This window comes from Rhineura floridana, chromosome 17 (genome assembly GCF_030035675.1).
Source record: "Rhineura floridana isolate rRhiFlo1 chromosome 17, rRhiFlo1.hap2, whole genome shotgun sequence".
In the NCBI taxonomy this organism is placed as follows: domain Eukaryota; kingdom Metazoa; phylum Chordata; class Lepidosauria; order Squamata; family Rhineuridae; genus Rhineura; species Rhineura floridana.
This window is the reverse complement of record NC_084496.1, coordinates 9,825,473-9,849,502: the sequence shown is the minus strand read 5'-3', so window position 1 is coordinate 9,849,502 and position 24,030 is coordinate 9,825,473. Positions and strand designations below refer to the sequence as shown.

General features: G+C 42.5%; 1 protein-coding gene across 3 annotated transcripts in view; it reads right to left on the bottom strand.

Moving 5' to 3' along the window:
• Positions 1-24,020, bottom strand: part of C17H8orf33 (chromosome 17 C8orf33 homolog) — a 37,086-nt gene extending 13,066 nt beyond the window's left edge. For 2 of the 3 annotated variants that reach the window (XM_061600224.1, XM_061600222.1), the window contains exons 1-9: positions 22,196-24,020; positions 20,016-20,083; positions 17,430-17,520; positions 16,705-16,842; positions 14,520-15,047; positions 14,069-14,235; positions 13,325-13,412; positions 11,296-11,442; positions 5,428-9,840 (exon numbers count right to left, since the gene is read on the bottom strand). In XM_061600224.1, coding sequence (XP_061456208.1) covers positions 9,626-9,840; positions 11,296-11,442; positions 13,325-13,412; positions 14,069-14,235; positions 14,520-15,047; positions 16,705-16,842; positions 17,430-17,520; positions 20,016-20,024 — 1,383 coding nt within the window. In that variant the 5' untranslated portion in view covers positions 20,025-20,083; positions 22,196-24,020 and the 3' untranslated portion in view covers positions 5,428-9,625. Of the gene's footprint in view, positions 1-5,427; positions 9,841-11,295; positions 11,443-13,324; positions 13,413-14,068; positions 14,236-14,519; positions 15,048-16,704; positions 16,843-17,429; positions 17,521-20,015; positions 20,084-20,223; positions 20,312-22,195 lie in introns of all 3 variants that reach the window. The other variant, XM_061600223.1, reaches the window with a different exon arrangement.
• Positions 24,021-24,030: the final 10 nt, after the last annotated feature.

The following is a 24,030-nucleotide window of genomic DNA, read 5'->3' as shown; positions in this document are numbered from 1 at the left end:
CCTAGGGAAGTGGTGGGCTCTCCAACACTGGAGGCATTCAAAAGGCAGCTGGACAGCCACCTGTCAGGTATGCTTTAATTTGGATTCCTGCGCTGACCAGGGGGTTGGACTCAATGGCCTTATAGGCTCCTTCCAACTCTACTATTCTATGATTCTAAATCGGAGGCTGAAAGGGGCAGCTTCAAAGAGCAATGCTGAGATGGATGAATTAAACTGCTTCCCCCTTCTTAAGCAAGGCAGGATCCCACCCGCAATCAGCTGATGGGTGGTTGGGAGTGCACCTTGCTTCAGCAAAGGAACAATTGGGAGTCCACTTTAAGTTCCCGATTGTTTCTTTGAAACCCCACTTCAAAGCCCATGCACGACGGCAAGTGTAGGGTGGGGTTGGCAGAGCTTCCCCCAAACAGCCTTGTGGGCCTGTTGAGGAGGTAAGGCAGGTCAGGTTTGGCCTGCAGGTTGGAGGATCCCCTTCCCTAGTTTATACCGTGCTTGAGTATGTTCAAAGTGCTTATCGCACATTAGCTTAGAAATTCTTAACATAGCCCAGAATGAGTGGCCATGATGATTACCCCCGCATTGCAGATTGGGACACAACAGACTGGAGCAAAGAGGAAGCACCGTTCTTCAACATTGGGTCCCCAGATGCTGCTGGACTCCAACTCGCATCAGCCCTAACCATCACAGCCTGTTGGTCCTGGTTCACCCAGGCATTTGATGGCTGACTGTTCCTGGCAACCCGAGGATCACCGACGAAAGAAAGTTTTGAACTGCTTTTTAGAATGTGTTTAACTGTGTTTTAGAATATTTTTTTTAACTGTAATTGTGTTCTGGAAATTTTTTAACTGTTTTAGAATGCTTTTCCTTTTCTTGTTAAATTGTTTTGTTTATGTTTGCTGCCCTGGGCTCCTTCGAGAGGAAGGACAGGATATAAATTCAATAAATCATTGGTCACTGGTGATCACTCATGGCCGAGTAAGATTGTCTTCCAGGGGAAGGTATTTAACGGTGGGTCCGTAACTGTGGAGGCCAATTCTGGATCCACACAGCCTCCCACAGTGAGGACATAGGTTTCCAGATGGAAGATGGTCATGATGAGGATTTGCTTGACGTGCCTTCCGCTTAGCTCACTTGTCCCTTTCGCCCTCTACTCGTGCTTCTTCAAAGTCCATAGCACCTTTGATAATGGCCGACCTCCATTTGGGACATTCATGGGCCAAGGCTTCCCAGTTCTCCATGCTTATGTTACATTTTTTAAGATTAGGTTTGAGAACATCTTTAAACCTCTCTTGCTGTCCACCGATATTCCGTTTTCCATCCTTAAGTTGGGAGTCAAGTAGCTGCTTTGGAAGACGGTGATCAGGCATTTGAACAATGGTCAGGGATGATAGGAACTATAGTCCAGCAACATCTGGAGGGTCAGAAGTTCCCCACTGCTGGCCTAAGCCATCCTAAAATGTCCATTAATGTATTTAAAGGGACTTAGAGAGGGAAAATTAAAGTAACAGTGACAAAACCAATTAAAGGATTTAATACCAGCTAGTCAAAAATGTCTCCCCAAAGCAGCCTTGCCAACCTGATGTTCTCCAGATGTTTTCAGCAACCACTCCCATCAGCTCCAACCAGCACAGTGCCACTGGAACTGAAGGGAGTCATAGTCCAAATGTCTGGAGGGCACCAGGTTACTGAAGGCTGCCCTAAGGGGAAAAGTCAAAGATGTGATAAAAGTTGAACTTGGCACATCCTGGCTAACTGCTCACACTCTTAAGGCTGCAGCCCTATAAAAACTTACCTGGACGTCAGCCCCAAAGAACTCAATGGGGCTTTACTTCTGCCTAGGCATGTATAGGATTACTGTTTAGTCACTATTGATTAAAAAGGGGCTATGCATGTTTATTCAGAAGCAAATCCACTGTATTCAATAGAGCTTGCTCCTAGGTAAGCATGCAGAGGATCGCAGCCTTAGAGGTGTTTTGTCCTTCCGATCTATGTTCCAGCCTAGCACAGATTTTGCATTTCAGCGCAAATCTGCTGAGACTTCCTTTCTAGTAATAAAGAAACACATACAGCTGAAGTAGCCAGTGCTCCACTGGAAACCACATTATTTAAACATGGATATTCCCACAAATGTGTGTGTATATATGATGTTCTGCACAGAGCTTGGAAGATTACTTTTAAAAAGTAATAAATTACAGTTAGAGTTACATGGCCCCCAAAAAGTAGTAATTACCATTACAATTACAATTGCTCTGAAAGTAACTGATTACTTTACTTTTACTCAAAAGTAATTGCTATAATTACATTTTAGTTACTTTAAAAAAAATGCCTACAAGGTGCTGGCCTTGGCTGCTGCACATCTAAGTAGCCTGAAATAACATTAAAAATAAGCACACACACACAGAGGGTAGTAGAATACTTTTTTTCATCCATAAGATTAACAGAATGGCATAACAGAATCTCACATCCCCTCACCCCACCCCCAGAAATGATGATACCCCAACACACATTTTTTGTATATATATATATATATATTGCCTCCAGCTCTTTTCTCCTTCCACTCCTGTCAATTTTTAAACAATTGTTTTCTCCATGCCGTCTCGCTCTCCACCTCCTCCCTCATCGCCTCTTAAGCACCCATAGAGCATGAAGGAAGAACAACGCTGCGCAGAAGCCCAATTTGAAGCACATTATTTTTATTCACAAATCAGAGGAGCAGAAGACTTCCTCTGCTACCCCCCAAGTAATGCGCAAAGGTAATGCTAGAAACATTACAATTACTTCACAAAAGTAATGAAGTTACTACTCGTTCTATTACCAGCAAAATGTAATTAAGTTACCCACTCATTACTCAAAAAAGTAATAAATTACAAGTAATTCCTTACTTGTAACTAGTTATTTCCAAGCCCTGGTTCTGCAGTAGAGAACATTCCATATAAGCTGAAATAGCTGTAAGTTCAGGTAAGACGGAATGTCTTTCCTGGATATTTTTTCTTAATATAATGTTATTTGCTATTTAATTTTTTGTACAATGTATTTCTTATTGATGTATTGCCTTGTTGATGTATTTTTATATTTGTGTTTACTTTTTCTGTAAGCCACCTTGAGGGACTTTTGGCCAAAAGGCAGGGTATAAATAAACATTAACATAACATAACATAAGATGGCAATTTCATATAGCACAACTAGTCATTTTTATTTATTAAATTTTATTGCCAAGAAAAACAACAGCCTTCCTTTACATCCTCAAGAATGTACCCTCATTCAGGTTTTGACAATAGGCAAATTTAGCCAATTCAGTAAGATGATCGACCACCACAATGAATCATCTGGTAGTTATACTACTTAGAGAAGGGCTCTAGCTCAGTAGCAGAACATCTCTTTTGCATGCAGGTCTCCGGTTCAGTCCCCAGCATCTCCAGGTAGAGCTGGGAAAGGCTGCTGCCTGAAGCCCTGGAGAGCTGCTGCCAGTCAGTATCAACAATAATGAGCTGAATGGGCCAACGGTCTGATTCCGTATAAGGCAGGTTCCTAGGTTTCGGGAAAGGGCCATAGTTCAGTAGTAAAGCATCTATTTTGCGTGCTCAAGGTCCCGGGTTCAATCCCAACATCTTCAAGTATGTCTGGGAGAGACCCCTGCCTGAAATCCTGGAAAATCACTGCCAGTCAGTGTAGACAGAACTGAGCTAGATGAACTAACGATAAGGCAACTTCCTATGTCCTTTATTTTTAATGTGTCATCATCTATGTTCTGGGCTCCTAAATAAATGTTACTTTTGTTTAATCAGATTTATTTATTTGTGCGGAGTTTGTTTACAGTCTTTGCCATCTGGAGGTCTTAAATGTCAACTTGAAATATGCTACTCTTAAAATGACCAGATGGAAAGGAAAACAGGGTGCCTTTAATAGACACAGAGGTGGAGCTTGTTTCCATCCTGAAGAAATTCTTTGACCATGCTGTTGGAAGGGGGGGGGAGTGCACAGCTGTGTTGGTTGGGGCTGATGGGAGCTGTAGTTCAAAACATCTAGAGGGCATCAGGCGGGAAGAGAAGGGCTATACCATGCGAGCTGGGCTATATCATGTGTTTCTTCCAAGAGATAGCTCATCTTTGAGATGGAGTGACACCTAAAGCCGCTTACTGGTGCTGAAACTGGACTTGAAAAGCTGACCCAGCAAATTAATGGCAGGACAGAAATGCAAACCTATGTTTCTAGTGTTGCTGAGTCATAGAAGGGATAAAAAGAAATGATGTAAAATATATTTTTTTAAATTTTAAAATTTAAATTGGATTTTAAAAAAATGGTAAACAAGTTTATTTTAAATAATAACTTGGTTAACATTACACAATGTGATAATAAGCACCTTAGCCCTACACATTCTAAACTGAATCAGTGCCCTCTACCTGACCACTGAGTCAAAGGATACTTTTTCTGTGTAAATAAAGAGCCGATTTGATCATTCATAAACAATAATATTTACATTCTACTTGATTTGCAGATTTTGGCTCTGCACTGCTGTTTAGGAAATACATGAAGAATGTACCAATTTAAAAACCAATCAATTTAAATCAATGATTTAAAATCAGCCTTTTTTCCTTGCCAGTTATGATTTGAATCAATCCAGCCTGCCAAATCACAATAAGCTTTATCTTCAATGTGAGATAAATGCAATGTAGGAGTGGCCTTATCTTCCCACACATTCAAGTGTGTGTGTGTGTGTGTGTATATATATATATATATATATATATATATATATGAGAGAGAGAGAGAGAGTTGGAATGTTTAATGCAATGCTGATAAGTCAGACTCAAACGAGCGCTGCAATTTGGATTCTTGAGCTCAAGGTGTGAAGAGCATAATCTGGCAGCTAATACAGTTGGGGACATTAACTGTACTACTCCAATGCCTGTTTTGCAAAGGTGATGCAATTAGCCCCATGACAGGATGAAAAGGGGAGGAACATATTTATCTGCCATCAGTAAACCAGTCTCCCCTAGAAGGGCTGCTGAATTATCTGCATATTCATGATCTCTCCCACCCAACCAGTAATAAATAGTTTTTGTTATTAATAACAATAACAGAACTGGAAAACGATAGCTACAAGTAGAGCAAAAACTTTCAAACAAAAAGGGTGACATAACTGTCCTGTGATGAGTTATATGAGACACTTTCAGTAGCTTATCATAAGCCTGAACTGAAAACGGGGAGAGTCAAGCCCCTTAAATCATGCAGATTGCAATTCTGGAGTAGTTAAACCAGATTAAGAGGTGATTAATCTGTGCTAAGTGATCTTGTGATCAGCATCCCCACCTTAATGGCCCACTGGTTGGATTACAGGGTCATGCCAAAACAGACACTGAGGTGTTGATTCCACCCCACCCCCTCCTAGTTGTGCCAAGCCTCACAAATGATTCATGGACCTTTGTACAGTACCTGAATCTTCCTGTGGCTCAGCTGGGGTTGGGATTGTCCTAGGTCCCTTCCTCCCACTTGCTCTTTCTGGTGCTCATGATGAGTTTCTGGTCTCCGTGCATCAGTACTGAACAAGACATTGGTTAGTCGCTTCAGGGATGCCTCTAGCTCTTCCTCAGTGCATTCAAGATGTCTCCCAGAACTGCTGGAGGGATGGGTGGTTGATACTGAAGTGCTCTTTGTATTGTCCACATTCCTGACTTCATTGGCCGGCTTCTGCTTCATCAAAACAAGGATGAAGAGAAACAATATCATACACAGGTAGACGACCCAGACTTCATCCATCCTGGTAGTTGGGTACCAAGAGCCACAGGAGACCAAAGGTAGTGCTAGGTCTGGCAGATGCTTCAGATGCCCCAGAAAGTGCTGCTTTCAGTGTCCAGACAAACAGAAGCACTTATTTCAGTGAGAAGCACCAGTAATCAATCCAGCCCAGGAATCCGTATTTTGGAACATATAATTCAGAACTCTTAAAAAAAAAGTTTTCTTCACTCTAAATGTCACTCAGGAGTAGTTGATAACTTAGGCAAACCTGTTGTTCTGAGCATAGAGGAAACTACAATTAATTCCTTTGTTTCTGAACAGAGGTTTTATCACTAAATTAAAGAAGCTTCTTTTCCATATTCTCACAAAACCAGTTTTCTCGCAGTTCCTTGCTTTGCCAAAGTGATTTTTCCACACATTCTTTCAAAACTAGCAGTTACTTTTGCTGCTGAAAAACATCCGTAAAATTCAAGAACAGTATTCAAAAATCACAAAATGTTCCTTCAATGTTTGAAATGTCTTAATGCTACAAATTTTAAAATGAGTTCATTTTACATATTATGGTTATTTTGCCTCCTACCGAGCTAAAATTCAAGACAATAAATACTTCTTACTGAATTCAGATTGCCTCCTAGTAGTTAAACAATCACACCGCAAATATCCTTTGAGGGTACTTTTAAATCAAGAGACAAAAAAATGAAGTCTTTCAGGGCTTGCTCCAAAATGGTAAAAAATATATATATATAAATATTAAATATGAATTCTTTGTAGATTCCCTTTTTCTCGGTTGGTAAAGGAAACCAATAGTTACAAAATGTAAAGGGGTGAATTTCTCACTCTTGATTGGAACAGAGTGGGCAGTCTGGATGAATATTTGATGGTCCTCCTGGGAGTTGGATGTTAGATCTCTTCGGAAGCTGTGCTCTGTATGGCCATTCAAGTTAAGATTTCCCTTCTAAATTCTCTGGTTACATCCATGTCCTTCCCCTTCAGACTCACCCACCTTCCCACCCCATACACAAGTTAACAGACAATGAACCAATCAAAATCCACCAACCCGCCCCCATCTTTAGCCAATCCTGAAAGAGGGATGGCGAATATAGCCCATCACCTTGCAGGGGAGTTGGACTGAAGGGTCAATAATGGAACCAGCGAGCCAAAATGTGAATAGAGAACACTTGGCTGGTGCCCCTGTTCCCTTCATATATCTTCCAGGCAAGGTCTGAGTGAAGCTGGAATGCATGCCATCGTCCCTGCCAGGAGTTATTTTGTTACAGCTGACAATTCCAACACCAAGAGGTTGGGAGGAGAAGATGTACTATCTAAGTACTTGCTGTCCAATCTGTTTCACACCCCTCACCTGTGCAGGCTGATCAATTCCAGCAGTTTTTAGATGGCAAGGACAGTCTCCCCGTGAACTGAAAGGCAGATGGCAACCTTGCCTGCCCTGGATAGAAGTAGTCATCAAGTCAAATCTGGATACAACCCTCCCAATGGAAATCTCTAGGATTGTGTCATAATCCAGATCAAATCCCTCCTAACTCTAGAACTTGTGGGCATCCAAATGAAGTTCTTCACTAGCAGCTGTAGAGCCACTGCCTGCCACATGGCCATAGCTCAATGGTTTAAAGCGTCTGCTTAGCATGTAGAAGGGCCCTGGTTCAATCCCTGGCATCTCCAAGTAGGGCTGGGATAGACTCCCCATCTGAAACCTTGGAGAGCTGTTGCCAGTCAGCGTAGACAGTACTGAGCTAGATGGACCAATAGTCCAACTCAGTATAGGGAAGTTTCCTATGCTCCTGACAGTTTCCTCTCTTTCAGATTTCCAGTGCATAATAAAAATGTCGGGGAGTTTTCTGCCAGGAGTTCAATGGAGCTTGAATCTCTATCTCCTGTTTGAATATTCAAATGCCGTTGGTTTTTAATGTTATCATTGTTTTGTTTTTCTTCTTCTATGGTTTTAAAGCTGCATTGGAGGCCCTTTTGAGGGCTGAAAGGCCAGGTACAAGTGAATTTATAAATAAGTAATTAGCAAACGTGCCAATCCTTAATTAAAAATAAAAACACTTTAATCTAGATCTACATACTAAACATCTCTTTCAGCCAAGAACCACAAAATGTGTCTCTTGCTTTGGCCACATCCCCGCTCCATGCTTCTGCCTGCAAGATTGAAGTATAACTTTAGGTCACAATTTTAGGGTTTTCGCATGGTTATTTTACTTTTAAGCCACTTTGGATGGACACTGTCTGGAAAGGCAGCCTAGAAATGTTTTACAGAATGAAACTTGAATGGAGGGTTGCTTTGTTTGTCGTAAAGGCTGCTAAATGCAGGGAAAAGTTGTTGGATTCCATTTCTGTACATTGTCACAGAAATATGAAGGCACAAGAGCACCAAATGTATCTTGACACAATCATCTGATGTTACAATCTTCATATATTCTTCCTCTTCTTTTAGTAATGTTTGTCTTATCAGCAAGGCCCAGTTTAAGGATAAGTATGTATTTTATGTATAAACTTTAATTGTGACTACTGCACTTTTAATGAGTTTGGGACCCTGTTTTATTTTGCTATGATCTACGGACTAATGCAATGCTATTCTATTCTCGAATGCCTTAAAATGTAAGAATGAAAGAAAGAGGGGAAGAAAAGACATGCAGGATCTTGAAACACATTTATTTTATATTTGATTCAAAGCACTGATCTGTTCAGTAAATCGTTTGCTCCTATTCTTGACTGGGGGAGAGGGAGAGAGAGAGGCCTTTTTTAAAATTGACATTCATATAAGTGGGCAGTCTGCACTGGCTGGACAGTTTGCACAAGTGTGATGGAGCCTCTCCTGATTTCCTGCTGCAGCCCATGTCAGTCAGCAGCTGAGGTCACCATGAGAGATGCCCCATCTCCCAACAAGTCAGTTGTCAAGGCTTGACTGTATCCATGAAGCTTGGCAAATTTCATTGGGCAATGGTTTTGGTATCACCTCTTCAGCACCAGGCCACCAAACTGAACACCTACATAGGTTTATGGCTCTGCAAAAGTGCATTTGGTTGTGTGTGAATTACATGTCCCAGCAGTCGGTGCCAATTAACATCAGCTTGACGTACAGGAATCAGCAGGTAATAAAGGTCATGCAAGGAAATCTACTTTGCTGTGATGATTTCTGCAGAACCTGAAGAGCAAGGCTGGCGATTGTGGCCAGCTGGCCACCTGTTTGTGTGTGTGCATGTCCACACACGCATATTCATCACAGTAACTAACAAAACAGATATTAATTTTTATAGCAAAATATTTCAGCCTCCAAAATGCTTGCTATAAAAAAGTAATCTGTTTTATTAGCCACTGTAATAATTACATGATTTTCGTGATCCACTACATCCTACCAGGATCCAGAGCAAACTTTTCTGAAGCGCTGTATGAAGCTTTAAACATTTACACACAGGCGAGCCTAAAAGCAGCTCAGGAGCCTAAAGAATGGAGGATCCAATGAATGAGGTAGAAAGTAATTCTGATGAAATAGATGCATCTGCCTTATTTGGGGGCATCTTCTTTGGCAAAAAAGGCACACACGTTTGCTCCCTGCTTATCTTCTCACTTTCCTTTGGCCTCTAAATTACAGCTGTCATTTTACTAGGTTTCCACATGGATTTTAAAATACCAAAAGACACCTATTCTTTTGCATAAAGCTACCACTGAACTCATGGGGGCCTGTATACATGACACCAGGCCCTTCTTTGTCCTCCCCAAAGGCACTTTGGTCAGGCTTTCCACACTATTCAGCCATTCGCCTGTTTCCATTTTTGCAGGCCTTTGTGCCAAGACATTTTTGTGGGTTTTTTTAAAAGGCAACTTTGGCCAATTTTTCAGCACCCAACCGAAATTAAGTATTCAACCAGCTTCCTTAGAAAAAATTGAAGCGGAACTCCTCTTGGGAAGGCGTCAACACAAAAGAGCAAGTCTCAGTTGCCCCAGTAGAAGTTGCTGGGGTAGGAGGAGGAGGAAAGGATTCTGCAGGTCTCTGGTTTGTCCTGGTCATTACTGCAGACTTCCTAAAAACTCGGCTGCTCTTCCTAGAAGCATCATCAGCCACTTCTGCGATACGAGCTGCTTTTGAAGCTGGGGGCAGATGAGGGATAGAAGAAAGAAAGGATCAGTGTTTAAAATGCTAATTGTGTCCCACATCTCAATAAATCTAACTGTCCACTTCCTCCTCCTGAACTGTTTTGGTGGCACAGGTATCATCTAAAAGCTGAAAGTGGTGACGGTAACTGAACGTGTTTGGGGAACCTGCAGCCTTTTATCTGGGACAGAGCCCCCCAAATGCTCTTTCCCCCTAGAAGCTGCAAACAGAAACAGCATTGCTTTCCTCTGTTGAAGGAAGACATCACTGCTTGTGCGACACTGGCAGTCATTACATCAATCCCCACTCTCATCTCAGACCTATTTGCATGTCTAGCAATCAACCTACCTTACACAATGGAGAGGAGTACAGTCTGTCATGCTTAACAGGTCTAGAAGCAATGGCTCAATAACAAAGGGGTGCTTACAAGAGTCACTACCTCTCTCTTTTGCAGTGTGTTTATTAGTTCAGTTTATTAGCTCATAGCCAAAATTACAGCATCATAAGAAACAATGTTTAATAAATACAGACACAGAAGTTGATCTGTTTTATTTTTTTTAGTCAGTAGTCATTTTAATTGTTTTAAATATGTTTTAATTGCTTGCTTTTTAACTGTTTTATTGATAATTTTTATGTTTTTAAACCACTTTACATGCAAGCAGTATATAAATTTAGTTAAATAAATATAAGGTAAAGCAATCATGTAAGGCTCAAATGTGCCCAAGGCATCAGTAATCAATTCCCAATTTAATATATGGCAGCTGAATGGGGAAAAAATAAGAAAGTTGACAGTGCTTTACGGACAGAGTGTATCAGGCTATAAATATTTGTTTAAAATTGCAAATTCATTGGCAGAAAGGCAGTACGTAACTAGTAGGTCATACAAAGATGAAGAAACATATGCATTTGCTCTCTGGAACACAATACTATTACTATTTTCAACTTACAATTCATTTTTGGAAACACCCTAAAAAAATTACGAAAGGGAAAATCCATCCAAACAAGTCTAAATTACCAAATTACCAAATCTAGAAGCAAAAAAAAGAGCAGAAAATAATAAAACACTCTGTAAAATCAGCAGCTGCAAAAATAAATATCAGCTACCGCTTGTCTGGAGGGAGAGCTGAAACAGAGGCACCCAGCTCCTTTGGGTGAAACAGAAATTTAAGTTGTCATCATCATCCAGGCAAGGGTCTTGCGATTATCAGCAGGTTCTTATCTGCCACCGGCTGCAATCCTATACTTACTTATCGAGAGTAAGTCTCATTGAACTCAGTGGGGCTTACTTCCATATCGACATGCAAAGGCCGAAAGCTGGAGGCAGCCCCGGTCAATTGCATTCTGCCAGTAGCACCCAATCTTAGCCCCAGTCACAAAGAGACACGGATATGCTATCGCAGCAACTCAAAACTCTGCTCCCAAATTCTCCAATCTGTACTCTGCTTCCCTACCTGCTTGCATGAGCTTCAGCTGCTTCTGTCTTTCCTCTGCTATTTTCGTCCTGTAATCACCAAACAGGGCACGCATCAGCTGGCGCTTCTTTGCCAGCACTGCCTTCTCACTGCGCAAGGTCTTGATGGCCCGGAGTGCCTCGTCCACTGCACCAAGACAAAAGACTTTTACTATTCTTACTGTCACCAGGAGGTGCCTGCCAGTCAGGCAGCCATGCCCTTTTCTAGGACACTCCATTCCATTCTATCCCCACCCACCTCACAACAGTCAGCCGGTATTCTGTGGCTACTTGGCATGCTTAGTCCTCGCCGGGCTCTTGGGGTTCTTCCTCCCTTAACAGTTTTTCCCCCTAAATACTTTCTGTATTTCTGCAAACCATGAGGGTTCCTCAAAGCCTCCCAACACCTCCCTCTTGTGGATGGATGGTGTCATTTTTGCTACGTAAGGATCCATAATCATAAGAAAACCTTTGTATGACCAGGCCAGTGGTCCATCTAGTCCAGATCCTCGGCTCACAGAGGCCAAACAGATGCCTACAGGAAGCCCATGGCTTCCCATAGGCATATTCAGGGAATGAGTATATAGGATTATGACATTTACATTAACGCTCATTAGCAGAAGCTCCCAGAGCAGCTAACAAATGATAAAACAAAACAAAGAAATAAAAAAACAACAACACAGAGGCAGTATCAACCCCATGTAAATGAATGTTGCAGGGCAATGAATGATTTCTTCCATAGGGGAGGGGGGGAAATCACATGGGAGACAGACTCTATTCAGATCTGCAACAGTGGTTAAAAAAACCCTTGGTTTCCCAGGTTCAGTCTGGGTCAGCGAAAAAAAAAACAGCAAGGCACCAGTGCAGGGAAAGAAGGGAGGGCAGATGCGCAGATGTGTGCTTTTTGGGCTCAATAAGCCGTTTATTAAAAGCCTTTTACTTTGGTCTGCAGCTGAAAAGGCTCCCATGGTGGTGGCTTACAGATGGATAATAATGGACATTCCTTGCTCTCAAGCTTGCAATCTAAAAATCATGACACAAAAAAAAGGGGGAGGAGGAAGGAAGAAGAAAAAAGCAAACTCGGGCACCAGTTTTTAGAAATCACAACATTCTTACAATGATTAGCTGCAATGAAAAGAGTTCTGGAAGAGGAGAAGTCAAAAGGAGCAGGAGTTTTAGCAGCGTTGAGGGAATAAGCCCTGAATTCCTTCTCTCCCTCTCCCCCCCCTCCCTCTCTCCCTCTCTCTCCCTCTTCAATGGTTGGGACTAGCTGACAGTTGAGGAAGAGCCAAAGACAGGTGATCTGTCAGCAGAGCCGATGGAGTGGCTTCTGCTGCACCTGGTGTCATCCTTCCGTGCACCTGGAGGCTCTCTCCCTTCATCTCAGTGAAAGAACCCTCAGAAAACATCGATGCCACAGCTCCTTTTGGAAGTGCTAGATTGACCCTATGTGAAAAATTGCAGGACCCTGTCTGTGATTCTGGTTCCATCTTTTCTCTCCAATCTCCAAAGCACCAGGAATGTGGAAGGTGTGGCTTTTATGATCAAATACTACAGCAAGCTGCCTGTATATGGATAACCTCTGTCCGGTAGTCCCTGCTCCCATCTATCCTCAATGAGGGATGTTAGGCGGCAGCAATTTCTGTTCTGACTTGCATTTGTCACACAGTGCTGTTTCCATTCTGCTGCAGTTTGGCTTCTGGCAAAAATGACATTATTTGTAAGCTACGTAACTATTTACAATAGTAACTATGTAACTATATACATAAGTTATGCAAGTTACGTGACTATGTAAAATATGGACGTTTCATTCATTTTAACATAAAGGAAATGTCAAAGCAATGTAAAAAGAAGTCATTAATTTCATATTGTTTGCGGACTTCAAAAAATGTGAATTAATACCGATCATATTCATTTGACTGATTTATGTTCCTAACCACATGAATGGCAGCAATTTCCCCTTCCTTTTCCATTTTCATTGGAATTCTCCGACACGCACACCCTCAGGGTTCCCCAGCAAGGTGACTCACTCTGCTTGGGAGTTGATTTCCGAGTCTTCAAGCCAAGCTCTAGCTGTTCCACGCACCAGTCAACCTCTCTCTTCATCTGGTCATCTGACTGTTGCGTTAAAAGGGGGGGGACAAAATGGGAGGAGAGTTGATTAAGGCAGCCTTTTCTGGGCAAATACCTCTTTGCCAACTTGCTTTCCACTAACTTTCTATTAGAGAGGAAGTGAAATCCTGTTTCAAGGACTGCAAATGGGAAGGGAAGGGAAGAGAGAGGTTTGAACTGCAGGCAGGGCATTTTGAAAAGCAATCATAAGAATTGTTTAGACCTGGAAGGAACCTTTAAGGTCATCAATTATTATTACTAAATTTATATCCCACCCTTCCTTCCAAAGGAGCCCAGGGTGGCAAACACAAATGAGAAAACACCTCAAACATCTAAAAACAATTCCAATACAGATGCAGACTGGGAAAGATCTCTACTTAAAAGGCTTGTTGGAAAAGGAAGGTCTTCAGTAGGTGCCAAAAAGACAACAGACTACGCCTGTCTAACATTTAACAGGAGGGAACTCAAAAGGGTAGGTGCCACCACAAATAAAGGTCTAATTCCTAGATCATAGGGAACAGACCTCCTGATACGATGGTATCTGCATCTTATAAAACAAGTAATTCCCATACTGTCATCTGAAGCTATTGGTGGCAGAATTTTGGAAATGTTTATACAAAGATTTAGTCACATCCCCTCCCACACACAAGGCTTTCACATACCTGACACATTTCCGCTTGGTTAGATGTGCCTTTTCCATGCAGTTTGCTGTCTCCATTTACATTGTCACTGTGTGCTACCTTTGAAGGTGGTGGCTTCTTTTTCTTTTTCCTCTTGGAAGATCCACCAGCTGTCACTGTCAGCTTTGTTTCTTTAGTCTCCATTATGGCTGGGAAGAAATTTCAATAACTTCCAGTTAATCTTTTCAATCAATCAAATAAATGTGAAAGGTTTTATAGACAGAGAAAAAGGAAATACAGCTTTTATTCCATGGGATTTTTACTACAACAGAGTAAGTTCCATTACCCTAAGCAATGGAAACAACACCCAGACCTACAAATAAAGTTTGTTAAAAGCTCCATCGCCTGGAACAGATTCTCAACTAGCTGTAGGCGACTAGGGATATGTCTACTTCTGAGACAGAATTAAAACTTGCAGCTGCAGTCTCCATACCTACTTGGGCAGCCTCTGATTTAGAAACCTCTCGCACAGGGTCTTCACCGTCTCTTTTACTTGTGCTGCCCATCGCATCTGATTTATCAGGTTTTGGAAAGGCTGCATTCTCTGGCATGGTCACCATGGCATTTTGAGATGTAGGGTCTACCTCTGTGGTTGCTTCTATTGCAGCTTCAGAGCCTAGATCAGCAGCAACAGATGGAAGCGGGAGGACATCTGGGATGACAAAGTTGAAAGCAAATTCAGGCTTCTTTGTTCCAGTGGAGAAGTCCAGTGTCCCAAGGGGACCATTACCAGGGGACCACTCTCTTGAGTCATCCACCGCGCAAGCTTCGCCCACGGTTCCGTCCATTTCTTCGGAGGTTCTCTCGGAAAGAACAAAATCAAACTGAAAACTGTTATCTGATGGCGCAAACCATGATGTTGGTGCCGCAGAAGAGCGGCTGGATTGCTTCTGGTAGACCACACTGCCTGAACTGAGAGCATCTCCTGGTTGAATCTGCATTGTATTCTCAGACTTCATGGCTGCAGGGAAGGAACAGAAGGGTTGATGTTTCCATTAAGTTACTGTTCCTCAGTGTATAGATCTGTTCCTGAATCTTCCAACATTCAAGTTCACTGGATGTCCCTGAGTTCTAGTATTATGAAAGAGAATAAAAAACTCACCCCTATCCACTTTCTTCACACCATGCATAATTTTGCAGACTTTTATCATGTCCCCTCTCAGTTGTCTCTGACAGTTGTCCCTGTTCCAGCCTTGCCCTCCAGATGTTTTGAACTACAGCTCTTGCTATCCCCAGCCCGTGTGGCTAATGGCCTGAGATGCTCGGAGTTGTAGGGCACCAGGTTGGGGAAGGCTGCTCTATTTACTCATCAAAGCTGTCCTCCATGGATCTGTCTAACCCTCGAGATCTGATTACTGTAACACGCTTTAAGTAGGGCTGCCCTTGTATCTAGTCGGGAAGCAGCAACTAATGTAGAATGCAGCCACAAGAGTGCTCACAGAAGCAGATTACTGGCAACATGTTACCCCATTGCTGAAAGATCGGTACTGGTTGCCAGTTTGCTACCAGGCCAGGTTCAAGGTAATTGTGCCGATTCACAAAGCCCTAAACAATTTGGGCCCAAAGTACCTTAAGGACTGCCTGACTCCCTACGTTTCGTCTCGATTACTGAGATCTTCTGATGGGGCACTTTTGGTGCCCACACCCCTGAGATTTGGTTGGCCTCCACCAGGGATCAAACCTTTAGTGTGGCAGGGCCTACCCTGTGGAACTCCCTGCCAATAAAGGTTCAGCATGAACTCTCCCTCCTTTCTTTCAGGCATCTTTTTTTAAAAATGAACTTTTTAGACAGGCCTTTTAACATGATTTCCTCCCCCAAGCCAATACAGTATTACTGATGCTTTTATTTATTGTTTTTAATGATACTTTTTTATTGGGTTTTTTATTTTTATGCCTTTGTATGTTGTAAGCTGCCTTGATGTACTCTATGAAATTTGGGGCTGATAAATACTTTAATAAATAAAATAAAATCCTCCTTTCAAGCGATCTTAAGCCTCTGGCCTCCACCAAATCTTGTGGCTGAAAAACTGATACATTGATGATGCTTCATAAGGCGTCCTGAATCTTCTGCCACTCAATAGTTTCCACTGGGTTTCTCGGCATCCTAGATTTATGGGACAGGGAGCAATGTGAATGACTTTAAAAGAGGATTAGACAAATTCATGGAGGATAAGGCTGTAAGTGGCTGCTAGTCTTGATGGGTAAATGGTATCAGAGACAACATGTATCTGAATACCAGTTGCTTGGGAACGACAGTGGAAGAGATCGACTGTACTCATGTTCTGCTTGGGGGTTACCCATAGGCATCTGGTTGGCCACTGCGAGAACAGGATGTATAAGCCTTTATCGTGACCCAGCAGGGCAATTCTTATGTCATTAGGGCAGGAGTGGAGAACTTGAGGCGCTCCAGATGTTGCTGAATGGCACCTTCCATCTTCCCTGGCCATTTCCCATGCTTGCTGTGGCTGATGGGAGTTGTTGTTCAACAACAGCTGGAGGGCCAAATATCCCACACACCTGCCTGAGGGAGACATCATCCTCATTTCCCAATTCGCATGAAAGCCTTGGAGGAAGTGAACTTGCTGAATGATGCTTGATGGCACGGCTCGCCATCTCACCTGCTTTTGCTGCCTTCTGCCTCTCTTCTGCCATTTTCAGCTGGTAGTCCCCAAAAACGCGATGCATCACTTGCCGCTTTTTCAAAAGGGGAGCCTTGCGGGAGCGCAGCACCCCAAGGATGCACTGCGTCTCCTCTGCTGCTCTCGAGAAACAGGAAGAAAGAAAACTCACGACAGGAACTACACTCTTAATTTTTACAACGCATTTGATCAGCAAAAGTGTTTTTTGACAGTCTCCCTTCACAGATAAGCTCAGTAACCCTGATAAGCACCCTGTAAAGCAATTGTTCCCTGCGCCACACTTGCTGTTTCGCATGTGCTCTTATTCCAATGAAAAAGAAAAACGAAGAGAACAAATATTACATTAGGAAGTGATGTGAGAATAAATCCCTCTATCTCAGAAATGCAGGTTATGAGTGCTGTTGCTTATGTAGGCAATCAAGCAGCACCCGCAATCAAGAGGGAAGTATGAGCAGGCTCAAGGAAAGGGTTTCCACAAGGGTTTTGGGGAAAAAATATTTAGAGGAAAAAACCCTAAGGGTGGAGATGAGGGGCAACAGCCCATTGAGGACTGAGTATGGTTAGTGGGCACAGAATGCTGGCAGGTAGTGCAATGGAGTGGGGGGGTTGCAGAGTACAATGGAGTGGCTGGCAGCTGGAAGAGCAAAACTGCATGGCAGGTCCCACTTGTTTAAGATTAAGCTAGCTACTTTGAGGCAACACACCTTCCTTTGGAGTTGGGTTGAGACGTAGTAGGCCTGTCTCCAGCTGAGAGATGCACCACTCCAGTTCATCCTGATATGTTGGTTTGGGAGCCTGGATGGATGGAAAGATAGCAGAGATGGCATAATAGCGGCACTTAGAAAGGGAAGTGTGTGTGTGTGTATCTGTATCTACATATATACAGTACCCTGCAAAAGTAATCAAACCCCTGACCAATGCTCTCATATTACTGAATTACAAATGGTACATTGTAATTTCATTCTGTATATTTTATTTTGAAACACTGAAACTCCAAATCAATTATTGTAAGGTGACATTGGTTTTATGATGGGAAATGTTTGTAAAAAACTGAAACGTGTTGCTTGCATAAGTATTCAACCCCTGTGCTGCAGAAGCTCCCAGTTTACACAGATGAAAAAACTGCCCTATTGAGGACACAGTTACCTTACCATTGGCCTCCACCTGTGAACCATTAAAGTTGCTGTCACATTGTCAGGATAAAAACGCCACTGTTGAAGGCTCATTGGTCAGGCTGTGGATCTGAAGGAAAATGAAGACCAAAGAGCATTCTACAGAAGTGAGAGATAATGCAATACAAATGCATAGATTAGGAAAAGGGTACAACATAATATCCAAGAGTTTGGATATCCCAGTGAGCACAGTTGGATCAATAATCAGGAAGTGGAAGCTGCATCACACCACCCAGGCACTGCCAAGAAAAGGCCGTCCCTCAAACCTCAGTGCTTGAACAAGAAGGGCACTTGTGAGAGAAGCCACAGAGAGGCCAACAATCACTTTGAAGAAGCTACAGAGTTCAGTGGCTGTGAGTGGAGTCATGGTGCACCAGTCAACCATATCAAAACACTGGCCTGTATGGGAGGGTGGCAACAAAGAAGCCTTACTCAAAAAGTACCATCTGAAAGCACGTCTGGAGTTTGCCAGAAAGCATGAGAGTGCCCCAGCTGCAATGTGGGAAAAGTTTTGTGGTCAGATGAGACCAAGTTAGAGCTTTTTGACCAAAACTCAAAGCACTCTGTGTGGCACAAACCTAACACTGCCCGTGCCTCAAGACACACCATCCCTACAGTGAAGTATGGTGGCGGCAGCATCATGCTGTGGGGATGCTTCTCATCAGCAGGGACTGGGCATCTTGTTAAAATTGAAGGAAGAATGGATGGAGCAACATACAGGGAAATACTGCACCAGAACGTGCTTTAATCCACTAAAAAATTGAAGCTTGAGAGGAAATTCATTCTTCAGTAGGACAATGATCCCAAGCAGAAGGCCAAAGCAACATTGGAGTGGCTCAAGAACAAAAAGATGAATGTCCTACAGTGGCCCAGTCAAAGCCCTGATTTCAATCCTATTGAATCTTTGGAAATTGTGGTCCACAAGCGATGTCCAACCAGCCTGAACAACCTGAAGCGAATCTGCCAAGAAGAATGGGCCAAAATCCCTCTGACACTGTGTGCAAAGCTGGTGCATACCTACCCTAAAAGACTTAAAACTGTTATTGCAGCGAGGTTCTACCAAACATTAATGTGTGGGGGTTGAATACTTATGCAAGCAACATTTTTTTAATGTTTCTTACAAACATTTCCCAACATAAAAACAATGTCACCTTACAATAAGTGATTTGGAGTTTCAATGTTTCAAAATATCATACAGAACGAAATGGCAATGTACCATTTGTAATTCAGTAATATGAGAGCATTGGTCAGGGGCCTGATTACTTTTGCAAGGCACTGTTATCTCGACACACACAGAAACAGACACACACAAATAAGGTAATGTGAAGGTACGCAGAAACGGGATAAAATAAGGAGCAGGGTGCTTGCTGTGCTTTCAAAGGCTCTCTAACGAAGTGGTACAAAGAAGTTGCACATATTTACCTGCCAGTTAAAAGACACAATAAGCCCAGTTGTCTCTGATCCTATGACCCTCCTCTGTAAGTTACCAGGATTGGACAGAACCCAGGCAAGTCTTTCAGTGGGAAAGTCTGGAATCTTAGGTGACTGTGGGTTGTATCCAATGCTAGTCCTAATCAGAGCAGAGCAGACCCACTGAAATTAATGGGCATAACTAACTTAGGTTCAATGATTTTAATTTAGTCTACTTGGAGGAGAAGTTAATTGGCCTCAGCTCTGTGCCTCCGCCACTCTACCACAGCAAAACACATGTCCAAGGGATGTGGGGGAAGTGTGGGTTTTCTTCTCTGTGCTTACTTATCCCCCACCCCTTCACATGAACACAATCACTGCATCAAACCAAAGTTTATTTGAAAATATGGTTTAATGTGACAGGTAAACCAGGCCACTCTCTAGACACAGACGTGAACAAAAGTCTAAGGCCCAGAAACATAAGAGAATATGTCATCTTGAACTGCAGGGATGTTCTATTTTCATTGCTGGGGAAAAGGAGATGCAGCTTATAAATACAGGTACCTGCAGCACTGTGATATGCTTAGCTGTGCATGCCAAAATCCCCCTCCCCTTTTGTAGCTTTCATAGATGTGTAGAAGTATGATATTGAAATACTAGAGGACCTCTCTGTTGCAGAAAGCAGAGAAGGGCACACATAGTCCTCACCTCTTCCATTGGGAAAGTTGGCAGTACAGACTTGCATGCAACCTTCAAGTCCTTATGTCACTGTTCACCTAGAAACACGAGAGGTCAGCCTTACAGAGCATCAGAGATTTACAGTGCAATCTTATACATATTTACTCAAGAGTAAGCCCTAATGAGTTCAATGGCACTAACTCCTAGATGAGTGTGTATATAATCCTATACATACAACCTGAGTGAACCCCACTGAGTTCAATGGCTTGGCTCCTTCCTGTGCAGGTGGCCTTTGGCAAGCCAATCTCTCAGCCTCAGTCTCCCATCTGCAAAATGGGGACAATAAAACCAACTTATCTTGGTGACATACATGAAGCACTGTCAACACCGAGAGTGCTACGTGAATGCTAAGTGTCGTTCAGAGCAGGGCAGCACCTCACTGAAGGTGGCAGATAGATGGCAGAAGGATTCTGAGTGAGGGGCAGGGAAATGCAGATCTCCCAAACTGAGAAACTAGGAGATGAAACTCCCAGGTGAAAGCTGGGAGGAACTGCCATTGTGTGAGTGTGCATGAGCAAAGGCAGGAGACAGGAGCAGGGATTAAGAGCTAGTTTTCTAGAGCGAGAATATGCACTTTGTATACTGCTTCTGTTCTTTAGGTATGCTGATGATGATGCCCACACCCTAATTTTCATAATGTTGTTAAATATATATTACATTTGATAGCTCCACCCAAGATACATAGAGAAAACTTACACTATTAGCCTCTTATATTTTGCAGGAGTTGAGCTGTGCAGTTTATTGCTGGACTGAAGTTGTGAATAATTTGACCCTGCTCCTTATTATGTCTTGCTTATTATTATCAGCTGCATTTATGTATCTTAATGTATAGATTTTATGTTATATATATACATTATGCTGCTTATTATGTTACTATGTTGTAAACCGCCCTGTAGCCTTTTGAGGAAGGGCAGTATACAAAAATCTTAAATCAATCAATCAAGTAGTTCCACTTATTTGGATCCTGACGCAAAAGAGGCAGGGCTGGCCTAAGTTGGTTGGCTGCCTGAAGCAAAGGACAAGATGGTGCCCCCTCCCCCCCCTCCAATTCCATGCACCAAAGTCAACTGGATTGGTGGCTGAATCTTCAACATTGGCAACAGGGCAGCATTCACCACAGGTGGCTAGGTCAGCCAGTGCAGGGCAGGATGCAGCTCTCTGTTCTCCAACACTTCATTGCCACTTCCCACCTTCCATCTTCTGCCATCTGTGGTGGGGTCCCTTCATTTTGCCTAATGATCAGGCCAGGCCTTCAACCAGAACCTGCTCTCATGCAGCATTTTTAAAATACCAGTCAAGGCCTGTATGAAGGTGGCAATGTATCAATCAGTGTTTCACCGATAAAAACAGAAGCAGCCTAGCAATACCCTTTCCTCTAGCCTTTGACCTGAGATGGATATTTTTAGGACCCACTCTATTTTTGTCACATTTGTGATTGTAAGTTGTTTCAAATAGTTTTAAGGATGCATTTTAAACTGTTGTAACCCACCTTGGGTCCTCTGGGTGAAGGTCAAGTAATAAATTAAATCAATCATCATTGTGCATTTCTGACACTCCTCAGGATCACAAGCTGAGCCTCCCCCTCTCCAGTTATTAAGCCACCCTACTAGAGGCTTTTCTTTGTCCTTTTCCTCCTAGGTCAAGAGTGTGCAGACTTTAGGCTTGTGGGATCTACCTTCTTTTCTTTTTTTTACTGGAACCCCAATGTTCTTCCATAGCCAGGTGCAAAACTGTGGTCCCCGAACACAGAATTCGGATAAAGGAACAGGGTGCATCTGGGCACAATTTCGGGCCGGGAAGTTGTTTTTCCTACTAGATCTAACCACGTAACCCTTTCACACAAAAACACGTCTTTGTTTCAGAAGCCTAATTTAGGACACCCCCGCACTCCACACACACACAATTAGTTTGGCTATTGCAAATGATTAGAAAATTCTGGCTAATCTTCTGCAAATCATCCAGAGATTTAGCATTAAATCCCGATCTATTTTAAGCCCACCCCAGTCCTAAGCGATGCAGCTTTCGCGCTCGCCAAATGCCCTATTCATGGCCCAGGTCCACAATCTTTAAGCACGTTTACTCAAAAGTCAGTCAACTGGACTCGCTCTCACATTGTCATGTGGATAAGATTGTAGCCACACACCCCTTACCTGGCTGATAAGACTCTGGCATTAAAATGTGCGAGCCGGACCGCGTCCGTGGCTGAACTGCTTCCCCTTCGCTTTTATCTCCTTATCTCCGAGGATTTCAGTTCCGTTGTAACGTCGTTCCGGACATATACCTCGTGTTAAAATCGAAGCAGCAAGTTTCGGCGGCTGAATATACTTGCTCGTCCACAAACCATGACCCACTTTTAAAGACATATTTTAAAGACCCACACTTGGGTCCATTTAAACCAATACCAACAGCGCATTCTTAGGCATATCTACTAAAGAGTTATTTCGATTGAATCCAATCGGGTTAATTTCCAAGGAAAATGGCATATGATTGCAATCCTAATCTATTTTAAGATAAAGTTTTGGAAGAGATGATAATTCTTCTAGCAAACAATTGATCTGAGCGGAAAGTTAAAAAAAAAAATCACAAGCGCCCTCTGTTGGGAAAAACCACACAGACCAAACTACAGGGTAGGGAACCACTCTTCTGAAAAATAAGAGGAAACTTTTTTCTATCACATAAAGACCCAGTTTGGATGATCTAATGTCATCAGACTTTACTAAACTGAGATACAAATGGCTCCTGCGCAGATCCTTCTTTATCTGAATCAGGAAACTATGGTTAATAGCTCTCAAGCAAGCCAGGGAATTAAAATAAATTTCAACCTGTGCCTTAATAGTTCCCAGTATGAGTAAACTAGTTTCCTAACTGTGGTTAATTAAGTAATAAGATTAAAATCTTAGCTAAAAGAGACGGCAGAGGGGCTGGGTGCATACTGTACAGGCAGAAGAGCTAACAACTATTTATTGTTCTTGCTGGTAGAGACAACTACCAGAGGGGTAGTTGTGTCTCTTCCAGCAAAAACAGTAACTCTTAATTATTTCATGATATATATTTGCTCCTTTGATATTTTAAAAATATTTAATAAAAACATTTTAAAATAAAAAGTGCACCCACCCCAGACTGAAGAGATTTAGGCTGCAATCCACACTTACCCAGAAGTAAACCCAGCTGAATACACCAGCTCATACTTCTGAATAAACATACTGGATTGTAGTTAAATTCTAGAGAAGGAAGGGGGCATAAACCTGGAGAATGCTTATTCCCATTCAAAACTAGGAGTGGACAACCATTTATTTATGTTTCAATTAAAAGATTTATATAACTATTTGGCAAAAGGTATAGTCCAGCATACCCCCTGGTGGCCATTTGCTCTATGCCTGTGTTGCTTACAGTGCCAGTCTCCAGCTCAGTGAGTGTCCACTATATAATTAAGAAAAATAATCAAGGGCTAGGACTTTGATTCTTAAGATGAACTTCCAACAACCCAAAGGCAGAGGTCAAACAAACAAACCAGTAATGTGAAGCTGCAGCAAAAGGGCTGTTAACATATCCATGCATCACGAACTGAGCAGCACAGGTGTGGCGTGTGACACTTAGTGTAGAATCCCATTTTCTGAGAACCTTTCCTTTTAAAAAACACCAAACACCAAGCTTCTAGTCCCTGTGATTTCAGCAGGTACATAGGCAAGAATCTCAGAAGCTAGAGACGGAATATAAGGCTGAGCACAGTGTTCTTGCCTAGCGTCCTCCCTTAACTCATCATTCCAAGAAACAGAATGTATTATGCAAAACAAGCCAGTATACACATGTGCAAGATGAAGTCAGACTGCGGAATTGAGTGGGTTGGTTTTTATGCAGAATCTGGCTTGACAAGATTTTTAAAAATGGGAGTATTACCAGTCCTTAGAAAAAGTAGCACTGCAGATGCAACCAGAAAGGACAAGGGAGTGGGTAGGAAGTGGATTCCTTTGTTAATGTGGGTTGA